Source organism: Ranitomeya imitator, chromosome 2, assembly GCF_032444005.1.
Source record: "Ranitomeya imitator isolate aRanImi1 chromosome 2, aRanImi1.pri, whole genome shotgun sequence".
NCBI lineage: Eukaryota > Metazoa > Chordata > Amphibia > Anura > Dendrobatidae > Ranitomeya > Ranitomeya imitator.
Genome location: NC_091283.1, coordinates 216,211,404 through 216,235,335, shown reverse-complemented (window position 1 = coordinate 216,235,335; position 23,932 = coordinate 216,211,404). Strand labels below are relative to the sequence as shown.

Sequence of the window (23,932 nt, the reverse complement as noted above, 5' to 3'; positions counted from 1 at the left end):
AAAAGTTCCTGGGCTTTGCTAATTTTTATCGTCGCTTCATCTGCAATTTTTCTAGTATTGCTAAACCATTGACCGATTTGACCAAGAACGGTGCTGATGTGGTCAATTGGTCTTCTGCTGCTGTGGAGGCTTTTCAAGAGTTGAAGCGTCGTTTTTCTTCTGCCCCTGTGTTGTGTCAACCAGATATTTCTCTTCCGTTCCAGGTCGAGGTTGATGCTTCTGAGATTGGAGCAGGGGCTGTTTTGTCACAGAGAGGTTCAGGTTGCTCAGTGATGAAACCATGCGCTTTCTTTTCCAGGAATTTTTCGCCTGCTGAGCGAAATTATGATGTGGGCAACCGAGAGTTGCTGGCCATGAAGTGGGCATTCGAGGAGTGGCGTCATTGGCTTGAAGGAGCTAAGCATCGCGTGGTGGTATTGACTGATCATAAGAACTTGACTTATCTCGAGTCTGCCAAGCGCTTGAATCCTAGACAAGCTCGTTGGTCGTTGTTTTTTGCCCGTTTTGACTTTGTGATTTCGTACCTTCCGGGCTCTAAAAATGTGAAGGCGGATGCTCTGTCTAGGAGTTTTGTACCCGACTCTCTGGGCTTATCTGAGCCGGCGGGTATCCTCAAGGAAGGAGTAATTGTGTCTGCCATCTCCCCTGATTTGCGGCGGGTGCTGCAAAAATTTCAGGCTAATAAACCTGATCGTTGTCCTGCGGAGAAACTGTTTGTCCCTGATAGGTGGACGAATAGAGTTATCTCTGAACTTCATTGTTCGGTGTTGGCTGGTCATCCTGAAATCTTTGGTACCAGAGAGTTAGTGGCTAGATCCTTTTGGTGGCCCTCTCTGTCGCGGGATGTGCGTACTTTTGTGCAGTCCTGTGGGATTTGTGCTCGGGCTAAGCCCTGCTGTTCTCGTGCCAGTGGGTTGCTTTTGCCCTTGCCGGTCCCGAAGAGGCCTTGGACACATATCTCTATGGATTTTATTTCTGACCTTCCCATTTCTCAAAAGATGTCAGTCATTTGGGTGGTCTGTGATCGCTTTTCTAAGATGGTCCATCTGGTACCCTTGTCTAAATTGCCTTCCTCCTCTGATTTGGTGCCTTTGTTCTTCCAGCATGTGGTTCGTTTGCATGGCATTCCAGAGAATATTGTTTCTGACAGAGGTTCCCAGTTTGTTTCGAGGTTTTGGCGAGCATTTTGTGGTAGGATGGGCATTGACTTGTCTTTTTCCTCGGCTTTCCATCCTCAGACTAATGGCCAGACCGAGCGAACCAATCAGACCTTGGAAACATATCTGAGGTGCTTTGTTTCTGCTGATCAGGATGACTGGGTGTCCTTTTTGCCTTTGGCTGAGTTCGCCCTTAATAATCGGGCCAGCTCGGCTACCTTGGTTTCACCGTTTTTCTGCAATTCTGGGTTCCATCCTCGTTTCTCTTCTGGACAGGTTGAGTCTTCGGACTGTCCTGGTGTGGATACTGTGGTGGACAGGTTGCAGCAGATTTGGACTCAGGTAGTGGACAATTTGACCTTGTCCCAGGAGAAGGCTCAACGTTTCGCTAATCGCAGACGCCGTGTGGGTCCCCGACTTCGTGTTGGGGATCTGGTTTGGTTATCTTCTCGTCATATTCCTATGAAGGTTTCCTCTCCTAAGTTTAAACATCGTTTTATTGGTCCGTATAGGATTTCTGAGGTTCTTAATCCTGTGTCTTTTCGTCTGACCCTTCCAGATTCTTTTTCCATACATAACGTATTCCATAGGTCATTGTTGCGGAGATACGTGGCACCTATGGTTCCATCTGTTGAGCCTCCTGCCCCGGTTTTGGTGGAGGGGGAATTGGAGTATATTGTGGAGAAGATTTTGGATTCTCGTGTTTCAAGACGGAAACTCCAGTATCTGGTTAGATGGAAGGGTTATGCTCAGGAAGATAATTCCTGGGTTTTTGCCTCTGATGTCCATGCTCCCGATCTTGTTCGTGCCTTTCATGTGGCTCATCCTGGTCGGCCTGGGGGCTCTGGTGAGGGTTCGGTGACCCCTCCTCAAGGGGGGGGGTACTGTTGTGAATTCTGTGGCAGAGTTCACTCCTGTGGTCACAAGTGGTACTTCGGCTGATTCTCTCTGGGATCTTCCGTTTGTGGAGGAAAGTGGTACTGCAGCTTCTGAGTTTTCTCCCTCAGGTGATCTGGTGAGCTCGTTAGCTTCTTCTCTACTTAACTCCACCTGATGGTTTGATCCATGCTTCCTGTCAATGTTCCAGTGTTGGACTGGTTTTTTCCCTGGATCATTCCTGTGGCCTGCTGCTCTACAAAGCTAAGTTTTGCTTTTGTTATTTTGTTGCTAGTTTTCAGTCCAGCTTGCTTTATTTGTTTTTGCTCGCCTGCTGGAAGCTCTGAGACGCAGAGGGACGACCTCCGTACCGTTAGTCGGTGCGGAGGGTCTTTTTGTCCCCTCTGCGTGGTTATTTATAGGTTTTTGTGCTGACCGCAAAGTTATCTTCCCTATCCTCGTTCTATTCAGCTAGTCGGACCTCACTTTGCTAAATCTGTTTCATCTCTATGTTTGTGTTTTCATCTTACTCACAGTCATTATATGTGGGGGGCTGCCTTTTCCTTTGGGGAATTTCTCTGAGGCAAGGTAGGCTTATTTTTCTGTCTTCAGGAATAGCTAGTTTCTCAGGCTGTGACGAGGCGCCTAGGTTCTGGTCAGGAGCGCTCCACGGCTACCTTTAGTGTGGTTTGATAGGATCAGGGATTGCGGTCTGCAGAGTTCCCACGTCTCAGAGCTCGTTCTTTAATTTTGGGTGTTTGTCAGATCACTGTATGTGTTCTGACCGCTATGTCCATTGTGTTACTGAATTGGTTAACATAACAGCGCTCATAGCAAGTGAGGTATTCTGCTACATGCAAGCGATCTGATCATTGCCTGTATGCAGCAGAGCCCATTGGTTTAGGCCACTTCTAGTCTCCTATGGAGACTATTGAAGCGTGCCAAAAGTAAAAAAAATGTTTTTAGAAATATTTAAAAAATAAAATAAAATAAAATCATTCCTCTTTCGCCTCACTCAAAATAAAGCAATACAAAAATGATCAAACATACATTTATTTGGTATCGCCACATCCAGAATCACCCGATCTATCAATATAAACAAAGAAGAATTAACCCGATTGTTAAACGGCGTCAAAACGCCAGAATTGCATTTCTTTTGTCGCTGCGACATTGCATAACGGGCAATCAAAAGATCTTATCTGCACCAAAATAGGACCATTAAAAACGTCAGCTTGCCCCCCAAAAAAATGAGCCCTCACCCAGCCCCAGATCACGAAAAATGAAGATGCTACGGGTCTCGGAATATGGCGCAATTTTTTCTTTTTTTTTAGCAAACTTTGGAATTTTTTTCACGACTTGAATAAAAAAGAACCTAGACATGTTTGGTGTCTGTGAACTCGTAATGACCTGGAGAATCATAATGGCAGGTCAGTTTTAGCATTTATTGAATATGGTAGCAAAAAAAAAAAACACTGTGGGATTGCACTCTTTTTGCAATTTCAAACCCCTAGGAAATTTTTTCCCATTTTCCAATACACGATATGTTAAAATGAATGGAGTCGTTCAAAAGCACAACTCGTCCCGCAAAAAAACATGCCCTCACATGGCCATATTGACAGAATAATACAAAAGTTATGGCATTGGGAAGAAGGGAAGCAAAAAATGAAAATGCATAAACAGACAATACCTCTGTTGGTTAAGGGGTTAAAAGCAGGGAGGAAAATTATTTACCTCACAGAAAGAATCATCTGTGACCCCATGCTGTCCTGTCTGTATCCTCTTTTGCTTCCTCCTCACCCAGGAGCTGTGATATGATCAGACCACGTTCCTGTACAGTCAGACACGGCCATTACACAGTACACAGCAGGGGCACATTTTTAAGATTATCTCAGCACAGGAACATTTTATTTATCACATCCAGTTGTGGAAATTATTAAAATTGACTTTTGTTCATGTGAAAACCCCTTCAGGGGCTGAACTTCATGCACAACGCGGATGAGGATAGGACATTTTCTGAGTCTCATGGATCGGGGACAGGGACCTGTTTTTAAATCTGATGTGTACATAGATGAATGAAACTCAATATGCTGTCCGAGAGAAAGAGTTACAGCGACAGATGTGTGAATGTAGCTTAAGATTGAGCACTGTGTAAGGCCAGGATCACACATGCGAGAAATACGTCCGAGTCTCGCATGGTAATCCCCGGCCCTGCCGCCTGCACTCCGGAGCGGAGCGTGCGGCCGCATAGCAATACATGGAGCCGCGCGCTCCGCTCCTGAGTGTCGGGTGCAGGGCCGGGGATTACCATGCGAGACTCGGACATATTTCTCGCATGTGTGATCCCGGCCTAAGGCTTATGTAGAAGTCCGTGCAAATTTGTCTGATCTCGGACCACAATGCATGAACTGGCCGTGGCTCTACTGACTGGAGCATGACGGCTACGATGCTCGGATGGGGAGAGCCATGGCCATTCCGTGCAGTGTGGTCCAAGATCAGACTGACATGCACGGACGTCTGCATGAGCCCTGAGCTACAGTAAAGAAGAAACAAGCAGCTACTGTACACTCAGTCCTCATCTGTCCCCAGCAGCTGAAAAGGAACAGGCTCCTATTTGAAGGCATAAGCATCAGGCTGCCATCACACTAGCAGTATTTGGTCAGTATTTTACCTCAGTATTTGTAACCAGGAGTGGAACAAATAGAGGAAAAGTATAATAGAAACATATGCACCACTTCTGCTTTATCACCCACTCCTGGTTTTCTCTTATAAATGCTGAGGTAAAATACTGACCAAATACTGACCGTGTGAATGTGGCCTTTACGCCATGATCAGGTTAAACAGAAGCATGCATCAGCTGTTGAACACTCGCTTTGGTCTCAGCCTTGTTTTTCACCTACATACTGTACCAAGTTTCTTAAAATATGCTAATGTATGTATTACAGAATTATCAAAATGATTGTCTTGCTAATAATCCTACAAATTATTGCTAATAATCAGGGAAATACTTTTTTTTTCAGGTCCTCCGGTCACTGTGGGGATGAGTATACACATATCCAGCATTGACCAAATATCTGAGGTCAATATGGTGAGTAAAATAAAGTCATTTACTGATTATTAGTGCAAAGTTACATCGGTAGTTTGTTGTTTCATCACCTTTTATTGTTATATACTGTTTGGATGAAAATGAAATGTTGGTAAGTCTGCAAAGGTTCCGGCTATGTGCACACATTGAGGATCTGCAGCTGTTTTACAGTGCCATGTAAACATATGGAAAACAAAATCCGCAGTGCACATGCTGCGGAAAAAGACGCACGGAAACGCAGCGTTGTTTATTTTGCAGCATGTCAATTCTTTGTGCGGATTCCACAGCGGTTTACACCTGCTCCATAATAGGAATCTGCAGGTGTAAAACTGCAGGTGGAATCCGCACATAACCGTACAACTGATATGAATGGGGCTTCAGCACCAGATGCTGGTATGTGTGGTACCCAGCACGGTGCATGTGGTACCCAGTGGGCACATGGGCGGCACACGTGTGGCGCTCGTGTGCCACACTGATGTACCACAGAAACATAGGGGCACACGGACACGGATAATTCCGGTACCAATTTTTTCCGGTACCGGAATTATCTGGACGTGTGGGACAGGCCTTAAGAGCAGCACGGGCTGCAAAACATCCCGCACACATGCACACGAATGACACAGTGGGATGTCATCCATGTGACACATCCAGGCGCCTGAGAAGCAGCGGTACAGTTAGCGCTGTTCCCCAGTGTCGGGTGCTGAAGACACCTCTCATCATTCTCCCCTGCTCTGCCGGAGATCAGCATGAGCAAGGTACAATGGTGAGGGTTATATTCAGCTTATAACAGCAACAGCAGGCGGTGGCTGATTGGACTACTACTCCCATCAGCCTACGCATGCTGCCGCTAATACCAGTGAGAGCAGGAGTGGCTGATGGGAGTATTTATAAGCTGCCACCTGTACTATAAATAAATAAAAAATCCAGTGTGGGTTCCTCTGTATTTTTGATAGCCAGCCAGGCAAAACTCACAGCAGCGGGCTGCAACCCTCATCTGTTAGCTTCAGCGAGGCTGGTTATCAAGAATAGAGGCGTCCCCACGCAGTTTTTTTTTAATTATTTAAATAAATAATAATCATAAGCAATTATATGTTTCTCAGTTAAAATCTGGTTTCCAAAAGAGAAACATGGACTTGGGGCTCATTCAGACATCAGTTTTTGTCATATGGGTTCTATTTGAGCTTTTTACAGAAATAACTTGTATGGAAAGTCTATGGGGCTCTCCATATATTGTAAACTGAGTGGTCTGCATAAAAGCAATGTAGACATGTTCAAGTTTGATCTGAGTCTCGGATCAAACTCGCCATTGCAAGTTTATGGGCTGGGAACAATTTGGACAGCACTCGCATGCCATCCATGCTGTGTGTTTTTCACAGACTGTTTTGATAATAAAATTGATTATTATTTTTCCTTCATCTGAGAAAAAGTGATAGAACTCTGCTCAAACTCTGATGGTAAAAGCTGACACTCTAGTAAAAAGAAAACACTAAAAAATACAGTGTTTCTTAGCAAAATGGAAAAATCATTGACATCTGAATGAGGCTTAAAGGAGTAGCACTTTTGTAATTTGCTTTAGTTTGTAATAATTTCTGGAGGTGGAGTCTCAGAGAGATCTATGTCCGGCCCATAGATCTTAATAGGTCATTTACATATTAAGAAAAACACAGATTTCTCTGGAATAAGACATCGGATCACAGATATTAAGGTGTCATGTTATTCAGCTTCTTTTGACCCACATGACCATGTAGATCAGGGGTGTCAAACTGCATTCCTCAAGGGCCGCAAACAGGTCATGTTTTCAGGATTTCCTTGTATTGCACAGGTGATAATTTAATCACCTACACACATAATGATTACAGCACCTTGTTCAATGCTAAGGAAATCCTGAAAACATGACCTGTTTGCGGCCCTTGAGGAATGCAGTTTGACACCCCTGAAGATGGCTCAAGAGGGACGATCCTACTGACTGATTCCCCTTAAGTCTCATGAAACACCTGACGGGATAGCAAACATCCTAAAAGCTTTATATAGTCTTTCTGAAACATATGGGACTCAAAGCCACTATAGAAATGGATTAGTAGCCAAAAACATGTTTTTGAAAATGTCTTGAAAATTGGAAGAATTGCTGCTATATAATAATCTTTTCCAAATCCTAAAAATATAAAATGACCTTGAAAAAAATCATGTCAAAGTAAAGTAGACGTATAGAAAAAGGTCATTATTACTATTTCACATGGTATGACCGTGTGTTTTAGACCACGTTCACACGTTCATTATTTTAGATCATTATTTGTAAAGCAAAATCGGGAGTGGCTGATAAATGGTGGTGACGTGTTTCTGTTAGGCTGCCGTCACACTAGCAGTATGTGGTCAGTATTTTACATCAGTATTTGTAGCCAAAACCAGGAGTGGGTGATAAATGCAGAAGTGGTGCATATGTTTCTATTATACTTTTCCTCTATTTGTCCCACTCCTGGTTTTGGCTTCAAATACTGATGCAAAATACTGACCAAATACTGAATGTGTAAATGTGGCCTTCAGTTCAGATCACCATGACATAGGGTATTCGTGATGCCCGTGAGTTTCCCTTATACAAACCAATATCACCCCTAAAGCCCTCCCTCAAAACAATATTCTACCCCACGCCCAAATGACTACCCATCAAACATTTATTTGGATAAATTGGCCACAGCAGCCTTTAACATTCAAACATAACAGTTTATTCGTTTAACATTAAACCCCGGAGAGGGAGGTCCTGGAAGCCCCAACAAGTAACCAACTCAGGTACAAATAACCATAATTTGGCCTCCAGGTCGCATCTTGCCTCTAGCCGCTAGGCACCAGCTCAGAGACGCTAAGAGACTCGCCCGGCCAATATCCGCCAAAGTACCCACGGCCCCAGTCATCTCAACTGTGTAACCACCATATTTCCCTTCCATTTTAAACCACACCAGGGGGAGTCCAGGATCTTAAAATCCCCCCCCGAGCCGCCATTTATTGGCACCACCAACTTCGAGGACCTCCTCCCCCCCGCCTTTGCTGCCGCAACAAAGCACACCCAGAAACACCTGCGAAAACCCAATCAAATCCGCACCGAACTTACCCTGAACTCATACCACGATTCCCACTCCTACACACAACCGAGAAACTCCTCAAATTTAAGGGAGGGTGGGTGGGAGCTTGTTTCACTGCTAAGAGGGCACCAAAATGGTTGCTCCTCTAAGATAGATGCCCCCATTTATATTAGCCCCCCCCAGCACCACCCTATTCCCGCCTATTTTCCCCATAACCCAATCCTAGACCCATAATTCAAATCTACTACCCCCCTTAATCCTAACCCACTTCTTTTCGTTCACTCCCTATGGTCCCTCTCAACCCTGTCATGTCGTCCTCCCTTAAAGGCATGTGGCCCAGTACGTCCTCACTAAACTGTCTGCAGCAGGAAGGGACTAAACCAAAAAATTGGGATTTAAATTAGCGGGAAAAAAAATTGCCTCCGAGTCCTAATATCTGGGCTGACGGATAGCTAGAAGTCAGACGTAGCCTATATGCTGCTGAGGAATGCTGGTGACATAAAGCAGGGGGACCCTGTGGCGGTAAGGACATTAGGCAATATATATATATTCATTCATTCATTCACTCTGCCTAAGGACTCTTTCTCACAACCATTTTTGGGGGTTCATGTGCTATCTGTTACTTGTACAAATGGATCACAGAACTTTTACAATCAAGTTCGATTTTTTTCTTGTGGACTGATTGTTTGGCCTCATTCAGGCATCAGTTTTTGGATGTAGGAGAAACACAGATTGAGTTTCATCAGAGTTTCATCAACTTTTTTCACTAAGGAGTAAAAAAACTTTCTCCACCTGGGTGTCATTCGAGCTCTGTCAGATTTTTTCATGGACCCATAGACTTGCGTTGCTGAATTTGATCTGACACTCGGAATAATATAGAACATGTCTCTGCGATTTTGCATGGGCCTCTCATAGTTACATAGTTGAAAAAGAGACTCAGGTCCATCAAGTTCTCCCTTTCTCTCAATTATACATTTTTTTTGTCACTAAATTATCTATAACCCCCAATATTATGTGTACTGAGGAAATCATCCGACCCTTGTATTAAAGCGGTTATAGTCTCTACCATTACTACCTCTTGTGGTCGCATTCCACAATCTCACTGCTCTAACTGTAAAGAATCCTTTCTTATTTAGCTGCTGGAATCGCCTTTCTTCCACCCATAGCGAGTGCCCCATGGTCCTTTTTGGAAGTGCATTGAACAGCAAGGTGGATTGCTGCTGAGGGGAAAAAGAAAAAAAAAATTCTTTAAATCTTCAGCTTAGCGAGTGTGAACGAGCTGAGTGTGACCTGAGTGTAAGTGTGAACGGCAGTAAGTGTGTGACTTGTGATTCAGTGACTTTGGAGTCAGGGAGTTTCCAGGGGAGGAATTACTGAATTGATGTCTGTATTTTATTGATACTTTGCATTTATTTTTTATTTAACGTTTCTGTCTGGTGCAATCCCCATTAAGAAATGTGCTCCACTATTGTTAATGCCATCCAGTGCACATCTTGCCACATGTATGCAGTCCTTGAGCAGCCGATCGAGGGTGCATACTGCTGTGCGAGATGTGAGCACGTTGTGCATTTGGAAGCCCAGATTCTGGATCTAAATGTGCAGCTGGCAACACTGAGATCCACTGACAATATGGAAAGGAGTCTTCTGCTCACTGAACAGACGTTCAATGGGATAGATGAGGGGGGATGGTAGGATGGAGCTGCAGGACAGTGGAGCAGCAAGCTGGGTGACAGTTAGGAAGCGGGGTAGAGAGAAGAGTGCCAGGGAGGCTAGTCCTGATCTGGCACACCCCAATAAGTTTGCTAAGTTGGCAGATGAGGGGGGTGCCAGTACAGGGGTAGCACTGCTGCAGCCAGGCATGTCCTCTGAAAGCCGGAGGAGTGACTGCTCCAGTAAGGAGGGAAATAGGAGAGCAGAGCAGGCCAGACAGGTGCTGGTAGTGGGGGAATCAATTATTAGGGGAACAGATAGGGCAATCTGTCACAAAGACAGGGATCGTCGAACGTTGTGCTGCCTACCTGGCGCTCGAGTCCAACACATCGCTGATCGGGTGGACAGATTACTGGGAGGGGCTGGTGAGGACCCAGCGGTCATGGTGCACATTGGCACTAATGACAAAGTTAGAGGTAGGTGGAAGGTCCTTAAAGATGATTTCAGGGAATTAGGCCGCAAGCTGAAAGCAAGGACCTCCAACGTGGTATTTTCCGAAATACTGCCTGTACCACGTGCCACGCCAGAGAGGCAGCGGGAGATTAGGGAGGTTAATAAGTGGCTCAAGAATTGGTGTAGGAAGGAGGGGTTTGGGCTCCTGCAGAACTGGGCCGACTTCTCAGTTGGCTACAGGTTCTACGCTAGGGACGGGCTGCACCTCAATGGGGAGGGTGCAGCTGTGCTGGGGAGAAAATGGCTAGGAGGTTGGAGGAGTGTTTAAACTAGGGATGGGGGGAGGGTATTCATTTTATAGGAGGGGAAGATAGTGCAGATAGGGACCTGGGCACAAATAAGGAAGTTGGGGGTGTCGGTGGCATGGGGGGGTGGGGTTAGATCAATTAATAATTTAAGAACGAATAGAGGTTCAGAGAGATACATAAAGTGCATGTATACTAATGCCAGAAGCCTTGCCAACAAAATGGCCGAGTTAGAATGAATGTTATTGGAGCATAATTATGACATGGTGGGGATATCTGAAACGTGGCTGGATGAGAGCCATGACTGGGCTGTTAACTTGCAGGGCTATAGCCTGTTCAGAAATGACCGAATGGATAAGCGAGGGGGTGGGGTGTGTCTGTATGTAAAATCGTCCTTAAAACCCATCCTGCGTAATAATATAGGTGAATCTAATGAAAATGTAGAGTCCTTGTGGGTGGAGATAAGGGGAGGGGGAAAAATAATAAATTACTGATAAGTGTTTGTTATAAATCTCCAAAAATAATGGAAGCAAAGGAGAATATCCTCGTAAAGCAAATAGATGAAGCTGCGACTCAAGGAGAAGTCATTATTATGGGGGACTTCAACTACCCTGAAATAGATTGGGGAACAGAAACCTGCAGTTCCAGCAAAGGTAATCGGTGTCTGACAACTATGAAAGACAATTACCTCTGACAACTGGTTCAGGAGCCAACAAGAAGGGGGGCACTGCTACAACCTAATATTAACCAACAGGCCAGACCGCATTTCAAATATAAGGGTTGGGGGTCACTTGGGGAATAGTGATCACAAAATAATAAGTTTTCATGTATCCTTTAATAAGATGTGTAGTAGAGGGGTTACACGGACACTAAACTTCAGGAGGGTAAATTTTCAACGGATGAGAGAGGATCTTGGTGCAATTAACTGGGACGATATCCTGAGACCTAAAAATACACAAAGAAAATGGGAGACGTTTATTAGCATCCTGGATAGGACCTGTGCACAGTATATACCGTATGGGAATAAACATAGTAGGAATAGGAGGAAACCAATATGGCTAAATAGAGCTGTAAGGGGTGCAATAAGGGACAAAAAGAAAGCATTTAGAGAATTAAAGGAAGTAGGTAGTGATGAGGCATTAAATAAATACAGAAAATTAAATAAAGTCTGTAAAAAGCAAATCAAGGCAGCAAAGATTGAGACAGAGAGACTCATTGCCAGAGAGAGTAAAAATAATCCCAAAATATTCTTTAACTACGTAAATAGTAAGAAACTAAAAAATGATAGTGTTGGCCCCCTTAAAAATAGTCTGGGTGAAATCGTGGATGAGGATGAGGAAAAAGCCAATATGCTAAATGACTTTTTTTCATCAGTATTTACACAAGAAAATTCCATGGCAGACAATATGATCAGTGATAACAAAAATTCCCCATTAAATGTCACCTGCTTAACGCAGCAGGAAGTGCGGCGGCGTCTAAAAATCACTAAAATTGACAAATCTCTGGGCCCGCATGGGATACACCCCCGAGTACTGCAGGAATTAAGTACAGTCATTGATAGTGTTGCGCGATACCTTCCGATATCCAGAAGTATCGGTATCGGATTGGATCGGCCGATATCCAAAAAATATCAGATATCGCCAATACTGATACTTGATACCAATGCAAGTCAATGGGACACAAATATCGGAATGCAAATAAGCCCTTTCTGTCCTTCTACATCCTGTTCCGGAGGGGGGAAGAGTGTGGGTGGTGCGTGTCTGTGTGTGCGTGCGGGGTTTGTGCGGGCCTGCTGGGGATCTGTACGGGCCTCTCGGGGGTCTGTGCGTGCCTGCCTGGGGTCTGTGCAGACCTGCCGAGGCTCTGTGCGGCGTGCGGGACTCTGTGCGTGGGTGCCGGGGCTCTGTGCGGCCTGCTGGGGCTCTGTGCGGCATGCTGGGGCTCTGTGCGGCGTGCGGGGCTCTGTGCGTGTGTGCCGGGGTTCTGTGTGGCGTGCCAGGGCTCTGTGCGGCATGCGGGGCTCTGTGCGGTGTGCGGAGCTCTGTGCGGCGTGCAGGGCTCTGTGCAGCGTGGCAGGGCTCTGTGCGGTGTGCGGGGCTCTGTGCGGTGTGCTGGGGCTCTGTGCGGCGTGCCGGGCTCTGTGCGGCATGCCGGGGCTCTGTGCGGTATGCGGGGCTCTGTGCGGCATGCGGGCTCTGTGCGGCGTGCCGGGGCTCTGTGCGGCGTGTCGGGGCTCTGTGCCTGTGTGCAGGCATCGTCCGATGGGACTACTAGTCCCATCGGACGATGCTTACTACAGTGACAGTGATTGACACATTAGCCAATGATGGGACAGTAGTAGTCCCATCATCCGGCTAATGTGTTGAATTAAAAAAAAAACCATACATGCTACATACATGCTACATACATGCTACATACATGCTACATACATACATACTACATACAACATACTACATACAACATACTACATACATACATACTACATACAATACATTCATACATTACATACAGTACATACATACAGGCATACAGTACATATAACATAGAGTACATACTCACCATTACTCATCATTTTGATCCCCGAAGCCAGTGTCATCTGTAAAAAAAGATTAAAATAACAAACAACTAATATACTCCCTGTCCGCCGAAATCCACGAGTGTCCCACGACGATCTCCCGTGGAGAACGGCAGCATCAGCTGATGCGACCGCTCTCTAGGGGTCCAGGAACACAATGACGGGAGGAAGGTATCCTTCCGCTCTGTATTCCTCCACCGCTTTAAAAAAAAATAGTCCCTAGTTTCACTTTTGGCATTGCTGTATGAGAAATTTTCCCACGCAGCAATTGCCATAAAGTGAGACATTGAACTTTAGTAACCTCAGTGATGCACTGCAAGGAGCCATTTTCTCCTGTCAGTGTGTCACTGAGGGTCCTATAGAGCAGTGACATCACCCGATGTCACTGTTCTATAGGGGAGATCGTCGTGGGACACTCGCTGTTAATTGGACTACGGCGGACAGGTAGTATACGGTTTATTATTTTACGTTTTTTGCAGGCGCTGAAGTATGGTAAGTATGGTTAAATGAAGAATATTAAAATACTTTTTTCCTAATGTGTGTGTTTTATTAACCCTTTATTACTATTGGATTAATAATGGATAGGCGTTTTATTGACGCCTCTCCGTTATTAACCCGGCTTAATGTCACCTTACAATAGCAAGGTGACATTAACCCCTTATTACCCCATATCCCACCGCTACACGGGAGTGGGAAGAGAGGGGCTAAGTGCCGGAATTGGTGCATCTTACAGATGCGCCATCTCTGGGGCGGCTGCGGACTGGTATTTGTAGTCGGGGCGGGGGGGGGGCAATATCCATGGCCCCTCTCTAGGCTGTGAATATCAGCCTGCAGCTGTCTGCGTAGCCTTTCTGGCTATAAAATATAGGGGGACCCCACGTCATTTTTTTGGGGGGTCCCCCTATTTTAATAGCCAAAGGCTACGCAGACAGCTGCGGGCTGATATTCATAGCAGGCTACAGATATTGGTCCCCGGCCGTCGGCTTTCCCCCTCTGGCGCAGAAAATTGCGCGGGAGGCCACGCATTTTTTTTCCGTCTTTTTTTTTTTAAATTCAACGCTCATTAAGGCCTCTTTCACACTTGTGTTGGTACGGGTCCGTCGCTATGCGTCGGGCCAACGTACCGACGCACGTTGTGAAATTTGTGCACGACGTAGGCAGTGGATGCAGGTTTTCAACGCATCCGCTGCCCATTCTGAAGTCCTGGGAGGAGGGGCCAGAGTTTTGGCTGCGCATCCGCGGTAGAAAATGGCGGACGCGACAGCCAAAAAAACCTTCACTTGAATATCCGCCAAATATCATGCCGAATATCCGCCAAAACACAACGGATCTGTTGCACGATGGACGCGACGTGTGGCCATCCGTCGCGATCCGTCGCTAATACAAGTCTATGGGTAAAAAACGCATCCTGCGAGCATCCCTTTTCGGCAATTGCGTTAACGCAGTCCGTTAGCGTGTGCGCTAAACGGACTGCACTAGCGCAATGTGAACCTAGCCTTACTCTTTGCCACTTGGTTTTTTTTTGCCTTCCTCTGGATCAACATGTTAGGGCTTGTTAGGTTAGGCTATGGGTTGAACTAGATGGACTTAAAGTCTTCCTTCAACCTTAATAACTATGTTACTATATTACTATGTCTTAGGAAGTAATAAGTCCTGTGCCATCCTCTGTACTGACCACACATATATTTATACATGTAAATGAGATCTCCTTTGAGGCGTCTGTTTTCTAAGCTAAACAAACCCAACTTTTCCAACCTCTCATCATATGAGAGGCCTCCATCCCATATAATATAGGAGAGGCCTCCATCCCGTGTAATATATGAGAGGCCTCGATCCCGTGTAATATAAGAGAGGCCTCCATCCCGTGTAATATATGAGGCCTCCATCCCGTCTAATATAGGAGAGGCCTCCATCCCGTGTAATATAGGAGAGGCCTCCATCCCGTGTAATATAGGAGAGGCCTCCATCCCGTGTAATATAGGAGAGGCCTCCATCCTGTGTAATATATGAGAGGCCTCGATCCCGTGTAATATAAGAGAGGCCTCCATCCCGTGTAATATAGGAGAGGCCTCCATCCCGTGTAATATAGGAGAGGCCTCCATCCTGTGTAATATAGGAGAGGCCTCCATCCTGTGTAATATAGGAGAGGCCTCTATCCTGTGTAATATAGGAGAGGCCTCCATCCTGTGTAATATATGAGAGGCCTCCATCCCGTGTAATATGAGAGAGGCCTCCATGCCTCCAACAAGGCCGTGTAAGCGAGGCAAGAAGGCCGTGTGAGCGACGCAAGAAGGCCATATGAACGGGGCAAGAAGGCCAGCCGTGTGAACGGTCCAAGAAGGCCGTGTGAACGAGGCAAGAAGGTTGTGTGAACGAGGCAAAAAGGCTGCAAGAAGGCTGTGTGAATGGGGCAGAGGACCATGTGCACGGGGAAGGGGGCCGTTGGTGCGAGGCAAGAAGGCCGCGTGAACGGGGCAAGAAGGCCTTGTGAATGGTGCCAGAAGGTTGTGTGAACGGGGCCAGAAGGCCGTGTGTTAGGAATCGAGTTCCCGCCGCTGCACAGGGGGAATCTCGAATGAGGTCTGCTGTGGTCTCTCATTCTGCATCAGCCGCAGTGGAGCCTGCTCATCAGAGACGTCGGTCCCAGCGTCTGGCTCAGGCAGATACTGTGCACTTGGTTACTGCTGCCTTTCCAGGTCCAGCCATTGTAAGCAGCACTGATCAGCGGTGAGCAGACGCTCCTGGGACTAAGTCCTGCTTTTCCCCTTCTGAGCATGCCCAATGGAAGACCTCTCAGTGGAGGTCTGAGGTCACATGCTCAGGTACTGCAGTAGCTCCTATTGGTCCTCTAGGAAGGTCCTGAAGTTGCTCAGTTACTATAGCAGTTCTCATTGGTCCTCTAGGAAGGCCCTGAACTTGCTGCAGCTATAAAAGGTTCGCTTGGCTGCATGGCCATGCGGTAGTATACACTTGTTTACGTGTGTGTGTTGTGAGTGAAAGTCACTCTTTAAATCATCCCCTCCCTTGTGTTTGAATGCTCGCGTAAGGAGGATAATTGTAATCGAGCTCCCGACTTGTTACCAACACAAGTACACAAACAGCGTCTATTGCTGTGACCACCAGTGCGGCGCCGTGCGCTATCATCGCGCTTTCCAAATCCAAGTCTGGGTGGTTAGTGGCATCCGCCAGTGCGGCACCGCATGCACTTTCGTGCTACTTTATTATTTCTGTTACGTGCGGTACTGCGGCCCTGTGACGCATCAGGGTTCGCTTCTTTCACACAGGGTAAAGCAAACCCGTGTGTGTATACTCACTGTACCACCATATAGTCCGTCATTGCTTAGCAGCAGGTTCCATATCTGCACTGTGGACTCCGGGCTGCGAACGCATCTTATTCCTTTTCTCTAATTTTTTGGAGCGTTCCGCTAGCCCTAACATTATACTAGCGCCAGGGTCTGGCTAAGTAATGACGGTCGAACAGCGATTACAGGGGTACATCCAGCTGCTGGAGGGTAGGTTGGCAGCTCTCGAGCGTGTAACCTCAGCGGTGGATGTTACCGCAATAGCTGTTCAGGTTGGTAGCGTGGCTGTGGCAGCTTTTCCCACTGCCACCTCTGTTCCGACCTTATCTCACCTCCCGCTGCCAGAGAAATACTCTGGTGACAGTAAATCCTGTAGGGGTTTCGTGAGCCAGTGCGGTATACACCTCGAGCTCCTGGCTGCACGCTTTCCCACAGAGCGGGCAAAGGTGGGATTCATAATTTCTCTGCTGTCGGACAGGGCATTGGAGTGGGCTACACCGCTGTGGGAGCGCGACGATCATGTGGTGCAGACTGCTCCTCGGTTTTTTAGCACTCTGAAACAGGTCTTCTTAGGACCCCAAGTTACCATAATACGGTGCTCCAACTGCTGGCATTGACTTAGGGTTTGTCCATGGTCAGCCATTTTGCCGTACACTTCCGGACATTAGCGTCTGAGCTGGAATGGTTGGATAAAGCCCTTATCCCAGTACTTTAGAGAGGGTTGGCTTACCATGTGAAGAATGCTTTGGCCACCAGGGAGATTCCCGCCACCCTGGAGGAGCTCATAGCTATGTCAACCCGCATCGACCTTCATTTTCACGAGCGAAGGTTGGAGCAAGCCTAGTGTAGGCAGAGGTTTCGGCTGGCTCCCACCTTCGCCAAACCTCAGGAATCTCTGGTCCAGGCGTCCGAGTCACATGAGGCCGTAGAGGCGTTGGGTGCGGGATCTGTTGTGAATTCTGTTGTCAAGCTCCCTCCTGTGGTCATGAATGGTACTTCGGCTGGTTCTGTCCATGGGCTTCCTCTGGTGGTTGTGAGTGGAGCTGCGGCTTCTGAGTTTCCTTCTACAGGTGACGAGGTTAATTCGTTAGCTGGCTGCTCTATTTAACTCCACTTAGATCTTTGCTCCACGCCACCTGTCAATGTTCCAGTATTGGTCTTGCTCTCTCCTGGATCGTTCTTGTGACCTGTCTTCCCAGCTGAAGCTAAGTTACTGCTTGTTTTTCTCTGGTTTGCTATTTTTCTGTCCAGCTTGCTATTTTGATTTTTGTCTTGCTTGCTGGAAGCTCTGGGACGCAGAGGGAGCGCCTCCACACCGTGAGTCGGTGCGGAGGGTCTTTTTGCGCCCTCTGCATGGTCTTTTTGTAGGTTTTTGTGCTGACCGCAAAGTTACCTTTCCTATCCTCTGTCTGTTCAGTAAGTCGGGCCTCACTGTGCTAAATCTATTTCATCTCTGTGTTTGTAATTTTCATCTTTACTCACAGTCATTATATGTGGGGGGCTTCCTTTTCCTTTGGGGAATTTCTCTGAGGCAAGGTAGGCTTTATTTTTCTTCTCTAGGGCTAGCTAGTTTCTTAGGCTGTGTCAAGTTGCATAGGGAGCGTTAGGAGCAATCCACGGCTATTTCTAGTGTGTGTGATAGGATTAGGGATTGCGGTCAGCAGAGTTCCCACGTCTCAGAGCTCGTCCTATATTATTAGTAACTATTTGGTCATTCCGTGTGCTCTTACCCACTAGGTCCATTATTGTCCTAACCACCAGGTCATAACAGTACAGGTGGCCCGAAGTATTAATGCATCTCAATAGAGGGATAAGAGAACTTCTGAGACCATTTTTTTTTCTTTGCACTGTGTTTTATTTCTCATTTCCCCTAGACCTTTGGGTGGTTCAGGACACAGGTGTAGGTATGGACATTCAAGGTCTGTCCTCTTGTGTAGATCATCTCACTGCAAGGGTACAAAACATTCAAGATTTTGTGGTTCAGAATCCGATGTTAGAGCCTAGAATTCCTATTCCTGACTTATTTTCTGGGGATAGATCTAGGTTCTTGAATTTCAAAAACAATTGTAAACTGTTTCTAGCTTTGAAACCCCGCTCCTCTGGTGACCCCGCTCAACAAGTAAAAATCATTATTTCTTTGTTACGTGGTGACCCTCAAGACTGGGCATTTTCCCTTGCGCCAGGAGATCCTGCATTGCGTGATGTTGATGCGTTTTTTCTGGCGCTTGGATTGCTTTATGATTAACCAAATTCAGTGGATCAGGCAGAGAAAATCTTGCTGGCTTTGTGTCAGGGTCAGGATGAAGCGGAGGTGTACTGTCAGAAGTTTAGAAAGTGGTCTGTGCTTACTCAGTGGAATGAATGTGCCCTGGCAGCAATTTTCAGAAAGGGTCTTTCTGAAGCCCTTAAGGATGTCATGGTGGGATTTCCCACGCCTGCTGGTCTGAATGAGTCTATGTCTTTGGCCATTCAGATCGATCGGCGCATGCGTGAGCGCAAAGCTGTGCACCATCTGGCGGTGTTCTCTGAGCATAGGCCTGAGCCTATGCAGTGTGATAGAACTTTGACCAGAGCTGAGCGGCAAGAACACAGACGTTGGAATGGGCTGTGTTTTTACTGTGGTGAATCCACTCATGCTATCTCCGATTGTCCTAAGCGCACTAAGCAGTTCGCTAGGTCTGCTACCATTGGTACGGTACAGTCGAAATTTCTTTTGTCCGTTACTCTGATTTGCTCTTTGTCATCCTATTCTGTTATGGCATTTGTGGATTCAGGCGCTGCCCTGAATTTGATGGACTTGGAGTTTGCTAGGCGCTGTGGTTTTTTCTTGGAGCCCTTGCAGTATCCTATTCCATTGAGAGGAATTGATGCTACGCCTTTGACCAAGAATAAGCCTCAGTACTGGACTCAATTGACCATGTGCATGGCTCCTGCACATCAGGAGGATATTCGCTATTTGGTGTTGCATAATCTGCATGATGTGGTAGTTTTGGGGTTGCCATGGCTACAAGTCCATAATCCAGTATTGGATTGGAAATCTATGTCTGTGTCCAGCTGGGGTTGTCAGGGGGTACATGGTGATGTTCCATTTTTGTCTATTTCGTCATCCACCCCTTCTGAAGTCCCGGAGTTTTTGTCGGATTACCGGGATGTATTTGATGAGCCCAAATCCAGTGCCCTACCTCCTCATAGGGATTGCGATTGTGCTATCAATTTGATTCCTGGTAGTAAGTTTCCTAAGGGCCGACTGTTCAATTTATCTGTGCCAGAGCACGCCGCTATGCGGAGTTATGTAAAGGAATCCTTGGAGAAGGGTCATATTCGCCCGTCGTCGTCACCATTGGGAGCAGGGTTCTTTTTTGTGGCCAAGAAAGATGGTTCTTTGAGACCTTGTATTGATTACCGCCTTCTTAATAAGATCACAGTCAAATTTCAGTACCCTTTGCCGCTGCTGTCGGATTTATTTGCTCGGATTAAGGGGGCTAGTTGGTTCACCAAGATAGATCTTCGTGGTGCGTATAATCTTGAGCGTATTAAACAGGGCGATGAATGGAAAACAGCATTTAATACGCCCGAGGGCCATTTTGAGTACCTGGTTATGCCATTCGGGCTTTCCAATGCTCCATCAGTATTTCAGTCCTTTATGCATGACATCTTCCGAGAATACCTGGATAAATTCCTGATTGTATATTTGGATGATATTTTGGTCTTCTCCGATGATTGGGAGTCTCACGTGAAGCAGGTCAGAATGGTGTTCCAGGTCCTTCGTGCGAATTCTTTGTTTGTGAAGGGGTCAAAGTGTCTCTTTGGTGTTCAGAAGGTTTCATTTTTGGGTTTCATTTTTTTCCCCTTCTACTATCGAGATGGACCCTGTTAAAGTCCAGGCCATTCATGATTGGACTCAGCCGACATCTGTGAAGAGTCTGCAAAAGTTCCTGGGCTTTGCTAATTTTTATCGTCGCTTCATCAGTAATTTTTCTAGTGTTGCTAAACCGTTGACTGATTTGACCAAGAAGGGTGCTGATGTGGTCAATTGGTCTTCTGCGGCAGTGGAAGCTTTTCAGGAGTTGAAGCGTCGTTTTTCTTCTGCCCCTGTGTTATGCCAGCCAGATGTTTCGCTTCCGTTTCAGGTCGAGGTTGATGCTTCTGAGATTGGAGCAGGGGCTGTTTTGTCGCAAAAAAGTTCTGATGGCTCGGTGATGAAACCATGTGCCTTCTTTTCTAGAAAGTTTTCGCCTGCTGAGCGCAATTATGATGTTGGCAATCGAGAGTTGTTGGCCATGAAGTGGGCATTCGAGGAGTGGCGTCATTGGCTTGAAGGAGCCAAGCATCGCATGGTGGTTTTGATGGATCACAAGAATTTGACTTATCTCGAGTCTGCCAAACGGTTGAATCCTAGACAGGCTCGTTGGTCGCTATTTTTCTCCCGTTTTGATTTTGTGGTTTCGTACCTTCCAGGCTCTAAGAATGTGAAGGCTCATGCCCTGTCAAGGAGTTTTGTGCCCGACTCTCCGGGTGTTCCTGAGCCGGCGGGTATTCTCAAAGAGGGGGTAATTTTGTCTGCCATCTCCCCTGATTTGCGGCGGATGCTGCAAAAATTTCAGGCTGATAGACCTGACCGTTGCCCAGCGGAGAAACTGTTTGTCCCTGATAAATGGACTAGTAGAGTTATCTCTGAGGTTCATTGTTCGGTGTTGGCTGGTCATCCTGGAATCTTTGGTACCAGAGATTTGGTGGCTAGATCCTTTTGGTGGCCGTCTTTGTCGCGGGATGTGCGTTCTTTTGTGCAGTCCTGTGGGACTTGTGCTCGGGCTAAGCTTCTCGTGCCAGTGGGTTGCTTTTGCCCTTGCCGGTCCCGAAGAGGCCCTGGACGCATATCTCTATGGATTTTATTTCGGATCTCCCTGTCTCTCAAAAGATGTCGGTCATTTGGGTGGTTTGTGATCGCTTCTCTAAGATGGTCCATTTGGTACCCGTGTCTAAATTGCCTTCCTCCTCTGATTTGGTGCCATTGTTTTTCCAGCATGTGGTTCGTTTACATGGCATTCCGGAGAACATCGTTTCGGACAGAGGTTCCCAGTTTGTTTCGAGGTTTTGGCGAGCCTTTTGTGCTAGGATGGGCATTGATTTGTCTTTTTCCTCAGCTTTCCATCCTCAGACAAATGGCCAAACCGAACGAACTAATCAGACTTTGGAAACATATCTGAGATGCTTTGTTTCTGCTGATCAGGATGATTGGGTGTCCTTTTTGCCTTTGGCTGAGTTCGCCCTTAATAATCGGGCCAGCTCGGCTACTTTGGTTTCACCGTTTTTCTGCAATTCTGGTTTCCATCCTCGTTTCTCTTCAGGGCAGGTTGAGTCTTCGGACTGTCCTGGTGTAGATACTGTGGTGGATAGGTTGCAGCAGATTTGGACTCATGTGGTGGACAATTTGACATTGTCCCAGGAGAAGGCTCAACGTTTCGCTAACCGCCGGCGCTGTGTGGGTCCCCGACTTCGTGTTGGGGATTTGGTTTGGTTGTCGTCTCGTTATGTTCCTATGAAGGTTTCCTCTCCTAAGTTTAAGCCTCGTTTCATTGGTCCGTATAAGATTTCTGAGGTTCTCAATCATGTGTCGTTTCGTTTGACCCTTCCAGCTTCTTTTGCCATCCATAATGTATTCCATAGGTCATTGTTGCGGAGATACGTGGCGCCTGTGGTTCCATCCGTTGATCCTCCTGCCCCGGTGTTGGTTGAGGGGGAGTTGGAGTATGTGGTGGAGAAGATTTTGGATTCTCGTATTTCGAGACGGAAACTCCAGTACCTGGTCAAGTGGAAGGGTTATGGTCAGGAAGATAATTCCTGGGTCCTTGCCTCCGATGTTCATGCTGCCGATCTGGTTCGTGCCTTTCATTTGGCTCGTCCTGGTCGGCCTGGGGGCTCTGGTGAGGGTTCGGTGACCCCTCCTCAAGGGGGGGGTACTGTTGTGAATTCTGTTGTCAAGCTCCCTCCTGTGGTCATGAATGGTACTTCGGCTGGTTCTGTCCATGGGCTTCCTCTGGTGCTTGTGAGTGGAGCTGCGGCTTCTGAGTTTCCTTCTACAGGTGACGAGGTTAATTCGTTAGCTGGCTGCTCTATTTAACTCCACTTAGATCTTTGCTCCACGCCACCTGTCAATGTTCCAGTATTGGTCTTGCTCTCTCCTGGATCGTTCTTGTGACCTGTCTTCCCAGCTGAAGCTAAGTTACTGCTTGTTTTTCTCTGGTTTGCTATTTTTCTGTCCAGCTTGCTATTTTGATTTTTGTCTTGCTTGCTGGAAGCTCTGGGACGCAGAGGGAGCGCCTCCGCACTGTGAGTCGGTGCGGAGGGTCTTTTTGCGCCCCCTGCGTGGTCTTTTTGTAGGTTTTTGTGCTGACCGCAAAGTTACCTTTCCTATCCTCTGTCTGTTCAGTAAGTCGGGCCTCACTGTGCTAAATCTATTTCATCTCTGTGTTTGTAATTTTCATCTTTACTCACAGTCATTATATGTGGGGGGCTGCCTTTTCCTTTGGGGAATTTCTCTGAGGCAAGGTAGGCTTTATTTTTCTTCTCTAGGGCTAGCTAGTTTCTTAGGCTGTGTCGAGTTGCAAAGGGAGCGTTAGGAGCAATCCACGGCTATTTCTAGTGTGTGTGATAGGATTAGGGATTGCGGCCAGCAGAGTTCCCACGTCTCAGAGCTCGTCCTATATTATTAGTAACTATTTGGTCATTCCGTGTGCTCTTACCCACTAGGTTCATTATTGTCCTAACCACCAGGTCATAACAGGGATCTAAGTCCCGGTCTGCTCATGCACCTATGGTCTATCATGTTTGCCGGCAGTCAGGACATCTTGCCTCCAAGTGTTCTCAGCGGTCAGGGGAACGTCGGCGTCTAGTGGTAGTTGGAGGAGGTACTCTAGACACGGAGACGTTTTCCTCTAAATTGTCCTTCAAGGGGACAATTACTATAGGCCCATCCACTCTTATGGTAGAGCTTTGCCTGGACTCCGGGGCGGAAGGCAATTTCATGTCATCTGCTTTCGCCCGGCGTCACGCAATACCCCTGGTGATGTTCGCCAAACCTGTGACCGTTCAAGTGGTAAATGGGTCGACACTACCCTCACAGATTACACATCAGACCATTCTATTCACTCTTTCTATGTTTCCATCACATCAGGAGATTATCTCTCTATTAGTCATTCCTGAGGGAATTGGTGAGGTACTGTTGGGGATACCATGGCTTTGCTATCATTCTCCTCATATAGAGTGGTCCACAGGGAAAATTTTGGGATGCAGTAAATCATGTGAGGGTAGATGGCAGAGGGAGTGCGTTCAGGTTGCTTCTACAGAGGTACCCGCAGATCTTTCCTCTCTCCCCAAGCACTATTGGTCATATGCGGACATGTTCTCCAAAAGGGCTGCGGAGACCCTTCCGCCTCACCGCCCCTATGACTGTCCTAT

General features: G+C 46.8%; 1 protein-coding gene across 1 annotated transcript in view; it reads left to right on the top strand.

Annotated features, from left to right (window-relative positions):
- LOC138662700 (gamma-aminobutyric acid receptor subunit beta-4-like) overlaps positions 1-23,932 on the top strand; it is a 384,988-nt gene that overhangs the window by 115,743 nt on the left and 245,313 nt on the right. The window contains exon 3 of the mRNA XM_069748573.1: positions 5,051-5,118. Within this exon, the coding sequence (XP_069604674.1) occupies positions 5,051-5,118 (68 nt within the window). The remainder of the gene's footprint in view (positions 1-5,050; positions 5,119-23,932) is intronic.